Raw genomic sequence first — 10,944 nt, 5'->3', positions numbered from 1 at the left:
TAATACTTTGTCTCTCTTTTCTTTTTGTGTTGTTATAAGTATTGTTAGGTTGGTTAAACCTGACATTAATTTGGTCCTTCGAGAGCCGGATTCCAACTACGCCTGATGGTTCCAGCGGGTCGGTAGACTCCAGGAAAAGACCGTGCGCATGGCTGTTTTCAACAGGAAGACACGCAGACCCTTTCCGGAACTGGATTTCGGCCCGCCCGCTGGAGTCTGACGGCTGACGGAACTCTGAGAAAGAAAAGAGAGACAAAGTATTAGTTCCTTTTACTCGCTTTGCGAGGAGAAACGGTCAAGATATGCTCAGTTACAGATCTTGCACCGCTCTGAACAGCATCTGTCCGCCTCCTCTTTTTATTGTCTTTCGGGGGTCCCTAGTTTACAAAAACATTAATCTCTAAAGGATGGGGGAAAACAACAACTGCATCGTAAACAGGTCATAAACAGCTTTATACATTAACAACACATTTCCCACAGTCTCCTCCAACTTGTAGGGTCAGTTGTGCCTTTTGTTGAGTGTAATCAGCCTTCATCTTTATGACCTCCTCAACTGGACTGCTTCCTTCTCTGCTAGTTCAGCTCCTATTTATGATCTTTGCCTGCAGACAAACTCACACATCCTTTACTCACACATACATTATGAAAAGTTATATAATCAAATAGTCAAGTTAATAAATAGGAGAAACTATAAGACAAATCTTTATTCAATTATTCCAACACCCTTTATATACAAATTCACCTTGCGAAGTCCAACTCTCACTTCTTTTGGATAATTTCATCAAAATGTACTCAGCATTTTTACGGTTATGCTTCGGTAGGCTTTTCAGTACTTCCGTAAGAACCTGATCCTTAGGGGCCTCGTATTGCCCCGGGCCTTGTTTTTCTTGGGACTGCTCATGCTCAGGAACCTCTGTGTCACGCTGCAGCGTCAAACTCACCCGCTGTTCTTCTTTCACACCTTGCTTGAGTAGAGTCAGATACCTTTGCAAAAGCACATTGCATCTCTTGATTTTTTCATAAGAAGTCAAACCGGGCTCGTTTAATATTGCTCTCATGTCTGCATCCAAATTCTCCTCCGCCGTCTGTCTGATGGACGTGTCTGACTGGGTCAGACGCTTGAATTGATGAGGGGAAATGAGAAACATCTTTTGCGATGTTCTGAGAGACATTATCTCCTGATGATTCCACCCACTAGATCACCGATCAAGGGAGCAAGAGCCGTTAAGATGGGGAGAATAAAACCACCTCGTTGCCTTTTGAGAGCCAGCTGTTAAGTTTTTATTCCGTTTTTTTTATCACCCAACAATCTGATGATTTTTCTTTGCTTCTTCAATTTCCGGTGTTGAGAGGGTGATAGTTTAATGTTACCTTTTAAAATATTCAGAGCAATCTCGCACAGAGCCTGAAGAAAGTCGGGAGAGCAGTGTGCGAGAATATCTTTACACTTCTGCGGAGTAGCCTGGTACAATGCTCTGAATAATGGGACATTCCTTTTTATACGTGCAGACATGATGACTTACTTTGTTCTGGGTACGTACACAGCAGGCCACTGCTGAGGAAGTATCCCCGTTCTCAGTCTGAAATGTTCTGGGCAGGTAGGCGTAAAGTCAATGATTAAATATCCATGAGCTTCTCTCGTCGCATCTTCAAAACTCTCCAAGAAGAGACCCTTTTGAGATGGAAACATTTGACGGGCCTATATGTTCAGCTGGAGTTTATCTCTCGGGTTTTTAAACAACACCATATAGTTAGCGTTCAGGCTGATGGTGCGACTGAACTTTCCCTGATGAAAAACATTCTGAGTCAGCATCATGACGCTCATATTACGATGGTGGCGAAACTGGGTAAAGACCCTCATCACATTTTCATCATCTGAGGCTTGAGCAATAACATCGTCTAGAATAATCAGATGATTCTGATCAGGAGGAAACAAGTTTTCATCTACAAAAGAATGAGGCAATCCTTCCACAAAGGTAATATTTTTATTCATCTTCTGCAATTCAGCATACATCGGTTGAAAAGATGTGTAAATCCACACAATATTTTCTGGAACAACATCCATGACATGGTTACAGTTCTGCAAAACACTTTTTACAAAAAAGGTTTTTCCACAACCACTGGGTCCTATTATCATACATGAGAAAGGCGCTCTAAATCTAGGATCAAAATCAACCTCCTGTAAATTGGCAGATTGCAACATTTTTATTTTATCTTTCTTCTTCTTCTTCTTATGCTCTAATAACCGAAAGTTATTCCGTCAGAAAAAAGGCATCTCTTGTAATACACCAACCGAAACCTTTTAACAAATGCAGCATTTCTTAAGAGGAATCTCTTTTTATCCCCCCTGATCGTGTGCTGAGGGATTTCAATGACACTCTCACTTGACCCCTGTAAGTAGCCCTCGACCAGCCCTTTGATGCTGTCCAAATTGACCCTCTCGCTGCATTCATGCGTCTGAGTGATACCTTTAGCATGTATCACTAGCTTTTTCTGGTTTTTGGTTTGATATGCATAACTCTTGGGTCCTGTTGATGCAAACTCCGAAATGCTGTCTCCCGCGAGCTCGTCAGTAAGATCACCCAGATAATTCCCCAACTCCAGAGGAGTTTCACCACTTTTTGTCACATAAATCAAACTGTCCGTGTCAATATAAATCAATCTGTCCTGCAATTGCTCCATGCTGCTGAGAAGTTTTAAACGCGCATAAGCGGTGGTGAATGCTGCAATAAACACATTGTTTACCTTGCTTGGGGGAGAGATGACACGTTTGCTGTAGTTCCACTGCACTACACACATTTCAGGGTTGAAGAAATGGAAGTAGTTAACCCTGTGTTTACTCGAGAACATGAAGCTGAAAAACTCATCAGGGTTAGTGATGACTGTGGTCTGAGACAGATCACTTCGCTGCGCAAACTTTCCCCAAAAGCTGTTTAAGCACAGTTTTGCTACCTGTCTTTTGGCAGGATTCATCTCGATTTTGCCTGCGTCTAATTGGATACCCTGGTGGAGTTTGTAGTCTGCTACATACTTTGACCTCATCCACCGCTTCAGATGGGTAGCCTGAAGCCTCCTGCTTACCCTTTAAAAAGCAGTGAATGTAACCTTTAAAGATTGTGTCGCTGGTCTTCTCAAAATGCCAAACTTCAGTGATTTTGGCGAGGCGATAACCACACTGCAACACTTTACAAAACTCTACACTCACCCACACACCTGTCAGAGCTCTGTCCTGATCATTATGCCTGCAGGGACCTGACTGGTTATTTATTTCAGCACATGTGCGGCAGAGAGTAAACACCAGTTTACCTTGGGATGTTCTGTAAGGCAAAACAGGGAAAAAGAGCCCTCGTGGGGGGTAGACCACAGCTCTGATGAGGCCAAAGTAGCTTCTGGGGTCATCAAAATCTTTGTAAATGATGGTGGGGTGCCCCAGGGGAAAGACGCAGCTAGCATTTACATAAGGGTACAGAGATGTGTAATCCACATAGTGTACAGTTTCACCTGGCCCCGCTGCGTACCTCAACCTCATAGGGCAGCTGCGTCCACCATAATGAGCATCTCGGGGTGATAGCGGTTCGGGTGCATTAACTTTCTCAAGAAAGCCGATCACCCCTGGGTCGGATTTTTTCATTTCAATCCACTCATGCTCCCAGATGACCTCGAGACGAAGGCCGTACACAGTTTGGAGCACCTTGCTTCTCTCAACAGTGGCTGCATAAAACTGTTCAAATGCGACCCCTCTCAACGGACACTTGTCATGAGGCATGTAACACTTTTTACGGCCGTGGAAAAAACCGTCATAAAATTCAAACTGCATACCCATACACAGAATATGGACCAATTTTCTTTTCCACCATGTTTAATGCATGTTCGATGTCAATTTTTCTGCTGTCTGAAATCCAGCCAAGCCATTGAATGGACGTGCTAGAAAATGTCTTACTACTATGCCTGTAGTCCAGAGGTGAGGGGATGGCCAAGGTTTTAGGAGGAAGGAAATTGGTTACAAAAACCTTCATGCAGGCTGAGGCTATCGTGATGCATTTAAGCGGATCCACACTTGTCTCCTTAAAGAACTCATCCCTGAATTTAACACAACCTTGAAATAGAATGTCCACATCATTTTTACAATAACGAAGAGCTTCCTTCTCAAAGTCAAAGACCCCTTTGCTCGCTTCTCTGTACCAGCTGTTAAACGCCTGTTGTTCTTGAAGGCTCATGCTTTGTACAGCGTAGGAGGATGGAGGAGGAAAAGACCCCACATACTGGAGATGTTGTTCAGAGGAGAATAGGTGGGGGAAAAAACCTTTGGTCTTATCACTAAAACCTAATGCTTTCGGCATCACACCAAGCTTCATACACATGAAGGACAGGCTATCAATGTATTTTAACCTGTAATCAGGGTCGGTTAAACAGAGAACTTTACTTCCCTGCATGATGAGATGAGGTTTAATACCTAACTGCAGCATAGCTGTGATAATCAGGTAGCTATCATACCCACGTGCGTTATGAGCTATTAAGGTGAAGCCTCTGTACATCGGTCTCCTGAAATGGAGAAGTAATTTTTGGGTGCAATTCAATCCATAAGCATGCCATTCCTCACCTTTCAGCGTTTTAACACAGACCAGAAAGGGGATGTGGACTGTGGACACCGTTCTCATCGATGAAGCATTCAAAATCATAAAAAAACAGTTTATTATCTAACTGATTACAGGCTTGGGTGGTTTGAATGTAACACAGATGACCATCGCACGTCACATCTAAATCAGGAGGTATATTCTCACCGCAAATACGGCATTTTACATTACACACGTGTGGTTTATCCTGCTTGCTGATTGGAATAACGTATATCCTTTTGCACACCTTGCACAGTTTTACCAACTCACAGTCACTCATGGGCCTGTCAGCACTAGGTCTTTTGCGAGGTTCGCTGTGTCTACTGAAACAAGAAGAGTTACGACAGATTCTGTGACAACCTGCACAGGCGACAGGTTCGTTAATTTCACGCATACATTGATATGAGTGACACACCGGACAATAGACTTCACAATGGTGTGTGTCTGGCTTTTCATAGCTCCCGTAACAATATGCACAGATGTATCTTGATCCTATAAAACCCTTGAGATTTTTTATCCCATAGTAGTGACCTTGAAATAACAGCAGAAAGAGAGGGTTTGATCGATCAGGGAAACTGGTCTCAAATTTACACAGAGCTGCAGAGTCTGTAACGGTTCTGTGAAACACTACAATTTTTCTCTTTAGAATGTTTTCAAATTTACCAATGTCGCTGAAAGTTACTGCTGTCTGATCATCTAAACCAGCCCTGTGTTGCCACTCCCTCCCCAGCTCTAAAGCCTGCTTATCAGTAAGGTTAGAGTCAGAGACGTGTGCAAGACTTATGGCAAAGCATAACTGATTACCGGTATTATCTATAATATACAGGTGCCACTTTTTCTTATTAATCAGTTCACAGTCTAACGTTCCTTTAACCTTACGTTTTGACCCTCCTGCAGGGTCATTAACTACCTGTAGAACAAATTCCAGGTTATTATCTGCAGGCATTTCAGCGTTGGACTGTACTAACTCATCCAGAAAGTCCTCAAAAGCAGGCAGAATCATGTTCCCATCATCGTTAATGGTAAACGTGACGTTTAATGAGAACATCCGATTAATGACAACATCCGATTAATGAGAACATCCGATTAATGACAACATCCGATTAATGACAACATCCGATTAATGACAACATCCGATTAATGATGATATCCGGTTATGTCACAGGAAGGCCCAGCCACCGGAAGTCCCGCCCTAGGATGTCCCAGCCACCTGTCAAAATTTTCACACCTCGTTTGATTGAAGGATGTACATTTAGTCTCTCCAGTTATACAGGGGCACTGGCCCCTATTGGACCCTGTCTAGAACCGCCAATGGTCCTTTCAGTCAGTTCAATTCAATAAAAAAATACTTTGGTCATCCCAAAGGGAAATTAAATGTTGTTGTAGCTCATTATGAAGGTTTCTTCAAAGAGCCGTTGTAGATGCTAATGGCTGTGGGCAGGAAGGATCTCCTGTAGCGCTCCGCTCCGCTTACAGCAGATCTGAAGAAGCCTCTGAATGAAGACACTCTGTTGTTGAACAACAGTCTCATGAAGAGGATGCTCAGGGTTCTTCATAATGTTCTTCAGTTTATGAAGAATCCTTCTTTGCACAATTATCTCCATAGGTTCCAGAGGAGTCCCCAAAGAGCCAACTTTCTTTATTAGCTTGTTGAGCTTTTTTAAGTCCCACTTAAGATGATGGCAGAAGAAACCACACTCTCCACAACAGACTTATAGAAGATATGCTGCATCTTGATGGAAACACTGAAGGACCTAAGCTTCCTCAAGAAGTACAGTCTGCTCTCTCCCTTCTTGTAGATGACATCACAGTTGCATCTCCACTCCAGTCTGTTGTCCAGGTGAACACCGAGGTATTTATACTCCTCCACCACCTCCACTTCTTCTCCCATGGTGGAAGTAGTGTTTGACCTTTTCCTGTTTCTCTTAAAATCTACAATCATCTCCTTTGTTTTATTCATGTTCAAGATGAGATGATTGTTTCCACATCATGCCACAAAGCGGTCCACCACCTTCCTTTACTCAGCTTCTTGTCCATCTCTGTTCCACCTCACGACTGCACAATCATCCGAGTACTTCTGCAGATGACAGGAATCTGTCTTGTACTGGAAGTCAGAGCGAAGAGGAATGGTGAGAGTACAGTCTCCTGTGCTGCTGGTTAGACAACCAACCTTTCAGTCTCACAAACTGTGGTCTGTTTGTCAGGTAGTCTTTGATCCAGGAGATTGTTGAGGCCTCCAACTGAGTCTTCTGGAGTTTCTGACAAAGAAAATCAGGTTGGATTGTATTAAATGCACTGGAGAAATCAAAGAACATGATTTTCACAGTGCTGCTGGCTTTGTCCAGATGACAGTGGGTTTGTTGAAGCAGGTGTATGATGGCATCTTCAACTCCAACTCCACAGCGATAAGCAAACTGAAGGGGGTCCTGATGGTTTACTGTTTGCTTACTCAGGTGGGCCAACAGGAGTCTCTCTAGGACCTTCATGATGTGGAATGTCAGGGCAACAGGTCTATAGTCATTGAGGACTGATGGGTGAGTTTTCTTTGGCACCGGAACAAGATAGGAGGTCTTCCACAACACCGGAACCTTCTTCTGGGCCAGGCTAAGGTTGAAGAGGTCATGCAGAATCCCACAGAACTGCGCTGCACAGGCCGTCAGGAATCTAGAGCTGTCATGATCTGGACCTGCAGCCTTATTCCGGTTCAGTCTCTCTAGTTATTTCTGACTTCTGCCTGACTTCTTGAGACACACAGGTGGAAGGGGGGACAAAAGGAGCATCAGCACCTTCTGATTTGGTTGAATGCAATCATGTAGAAGCAGAAGCGTCCATGGCTGAGGTGGAAGATAAAACATTTGAGTTGTGACTGGAAAGCTTTGGGTCAAAGGAGGGTGGGTTGTCTGTTTGGCTGTGAGCAGGAGAGGAGGATGCTGATTTTGTTTCTTAACTGAACCTATTGAAGAATGTGTTCAGTTCATTGGCTCTGTCCAGACATCTATCAGTTGGATCTTCCTTCTGCTTGAAACCTGTGATCTTCTTCGTCCCTGACCACACATCTCTGATATTTTTCTGTTGGAGCTTGCTCTCCAGCTCTTTCTTGTACACCTCCTTGCTGTCTCTTATCTTGACTTTAAGTTGCTTCTGTAAACTCCTCAATAATTCCCCGTCTCCCTCTTTTAAGGCTCTTTTTTTCTTGTTAAGCAGGTCCTTCAGGTCACTGGTGATCCAGGGAAGCATCACACCATTCTGGTGGGGATGATGTTATCCACACAAGTTTATATAGTCAGTTGCACACTCATGGCTTGCGTCATGGCATTGATGCCCTCTACATGTGTTTGGCACAGTGTGTCCCAGCCTGTAGCCCCAAAGCAACCTCGTGGAGAGTGGAACTATTTGAGAGAAAGTTTGGGGCTGTTTTTTTTTTTTTGTCCTTGCATCCCCCCTCGCCCTCCCCCCTCAACCCTAGTCTATTAGCACCGCATTCTCATTGGATGCATTTATCTGTTGCTGAGCAATGAATTGTAATAAAGATGTGGGTTTTTCTATTGTTGTTTCACCACCATGTATCTATCCACCAGGCTGGATAGGTGGATAGATTCATTTCCATACATTTAATGCGATTATGTATCATGGTGAATTTTCTTAGCTGGTACTGCCATTTTGTTCCCTCCCGCTGTATGCCCACACTGTCTTATTGGCAGCTGTAACAGAAGAGAGGGAGGAGTAATTAGAGACAGAAGAAATATAGGTAAGATGAGATATAAATCAGCACAGAATGAAGACATCGTCTTGCAGCTACCCGCAAAATGGGGACTGGTGAGTTGCCCAAACAAATAAGACCAATATTTTCAAAGTGCATTTATAATTCAAACAGAAAAGTGTATGATTGAGTAATGTAAGTATAGTTTAGGTTTTACTAAACAATTAATGTAGGCCTATTCATGTTGGTGGTATGTGTATTTTACTTCTAAATATGCTATTGAAAAAAGATTTATTTTTCACATATTTATGTTTAGTTCTCCTAGAATTATGTAAGTTCTGTTTTCATGCAACAATTGTTAGGTGAGTAGGCTAAATCCTTTAGGTCAGCTGGTGGTTTTCATTGTAACTTAACTGCTGTAAAAAAAGGTTCAAACAACCAACTCACAAACTCTGTCTTAGTTCAAAAATTTTACAAAATCTGGAACATTGTTAAATGTTTATCTTCACACAGCATATATCATCATTCTGACAATTTTGTTTAAGTTATTTATGCTGATTCAACAAGCTTTCTTTCCTTTTAAAAATGCAGCTGACGTCAGAAACACAAAATGTTAATGTATTATTGCATGTGGAGGAAGGCAGTGTTGCGTAGAGCATGCACATTTTATCTTGATGCTTTCTGCAGATGCTTTAATAAGTGTTTCCACTCCCCTTCATCAGATAACACAACCATAGACCGTTCATCTGTACTGGAAGTGGCTCTCAAGCACATTCACGCATTCTCCCTGGTCATCTACTGTGTGATTACTGTGGTTGGGACTGTAGGCAATGGTCTGGTCATCTACGTGACAGGCTTTAAAATGAAGAAAACTGTCAACTCGGTGTGGTTTCTCAACCTGGCTCTGGCGGACTTCCTCTTCACGGCTTTCCTGATTTTTTCAGCAGTCTCTCTCTCCCAGGAGCTACACTGGCCTTTTGGAAAGTTCATGTGTAAACTCAACAACTTTGTGAGTTTAGTTAACATGTTTGCCAGCGTCCTTTTTCTGACAGCCATAAATCTGGATCGTTGTTTGTCCATCTGGGTGGTGGTGTGGGCACAAAACAAGCGCACTGTCCGTAAAGCTCAAATCATGTGTGCTGTAATCTGGTTGGCTGCAGGGATCTGCAGCACACCTTATGCTAGCTTTCGTACTGTAGACACTGTTAACAGAAATGAGACTTTCTGCATGTACAATTCTAGGATGACTAATGAACAAAAATGGAGCCTGTATTCTTTCCGCTTTGTTGTGGGCTTCCTCATCCCATTCCTGGCCATGCTTTTCTGTTATGTGGCCATAGGTATCCGTTCCAGGCGCCTGCAAAAGATGACGAAACACATATCTCACCGCATAATTTTTTTAATTGTTATTGCATTCTTCATCTGCTGGTTGCCGTTTCATGTTTTAAGTTTTCTGGAATTATCCTTCAGTGATAACTATGGCCTTCGGAGGATTGTTGAGATTGGAGGGCCTCTGACTTTGAGTCTAGCTTTCATGAACAGCTGTCTGAACCCCATCCTCTATGTTTTCATCCGAGTTGACTTCCAAAACAAGCTTCATCAGTCTGTGTGCTTTGTTCTGGAACATGCTCTGACAGAAGACCACTTGCCATTTACATCCTCTCGTTTCTTGTCTTCCCAGTTGACACGGGTTGCTAGAAAATCTGAGTCCTCTGCTCCTGTCTAGGGGAAATATGTTGTTATGTCTATAATGCTACAGTGTTAACAATGAGGGAGCATCGAACAAAGACAGTTTAAAACGTTTTTTTATCAAAAAGATCTTGAATGTACTTTAACTATTTATTAAAGGTACACTTTTTATTTAGAGTATAATATCAAGTCATTTAAACTTCTGGAATACTGATCTGGCCAGTTAAGCAGTAGAGGGGGTTGTTAATCAGTGCCAGCAGTTTTGGTGAAATTAACAATAGGTGTATTAATGGGGGAACATTGAGATGACCCCAAAAACAGGAATCGTTTTACAGGTGGAGGCCACAGACAATTCTTCCCTCCTCATTTTTCTTTGACTGCTTTTCAGTAGTTTTTTATTTGACCAGGGTCAGAGTCACTACTGGTGGCATGAGGCAATACCTGGACCCTACAGAGGTTACACAGGCAGTCCAACTCCACCATGATGGCACAGCAATTGTGCCATTCACAGAAGGCTTACTGTGTCTGCCAGCACAGTCTCGAGAGCATGGAGGAGAATCCAGGAGAAAGACAGTTACTCTAGGAGACCTGGACAGGGCCATTGGAGGTTCTTAACCCATAAGCAGGACCAGTGTCTGCTCCTTTGTGCAAGGAGGAACAGGAGTACAGCCAGAGTCCTATAAAGGGATCCAGTGGGTCACCGGCGAGAGTGTCTCTGAACAAAACCATTTGTGGTGGATGTTATCCTGCCTGAAACATTGTTCGGCATGAACTGTTCTGTGGTGGGTCAGTGTTGGTCTGGGGAGGCAAATCCATTAAGAGACACACAAACATGTACAGGATAAATTACCCTGACTGTCATTAGATATGAGGATGCAATCCTTAGACGCATTGTTAGACCTTTTACTGGCGCAGTGAATCCTGGGTTTAACCTGGTGCATG

General features: G+C 43.0%; 1 protein-coding gene across 1 annotated transcript; it reads left to right on the top strand.

Moving 5' to 3' along the window:
- The first annotated feature begins 8,419 nt into the window (after nucleotides 1–8,419).
- Nucleotides 8,420–10,039, top strand: LOC124864865 (C3a anaphylatoxin chemotactic receptor-like). Its single transcript, XM_047359829.1, has 2 exons — nucleotides 8,420–8,429; nucleotides 9,036–10,039. Exons 1-2 carry the CDS (start codon nucleotides 8,420–8,422, stop codon nucleotides 10,037–10,039), a joined length of 1,014 nt encoding a protein of 337 aa, XP_047215785.1.
- Nucleotides 10,040–10,944: the final 905 nt, after the last annotated feature.

Source organism: Girardinichthys multiradiatus, chromosome 3, assembly GCF_021462225.1.
Source record: "Girardinichthys multiradiatus isolate DD_20200921_A chromosome 3, DD_fGirMul_XY1, whole genome shotgun sequence".
Taxonomy (NCBI): domain Eukaryota; kingdom Metazoa; phylum Chordata; class Actinopteri; order Cyprinodontiformes; family Goodeidae; genus Girardinichthys; species Girardinichthys multiradiatus.
Note: the sequence above shows the minus strand (reverse complement) of the source record. Positions and strands in the feature narration are given on the sequence as shown.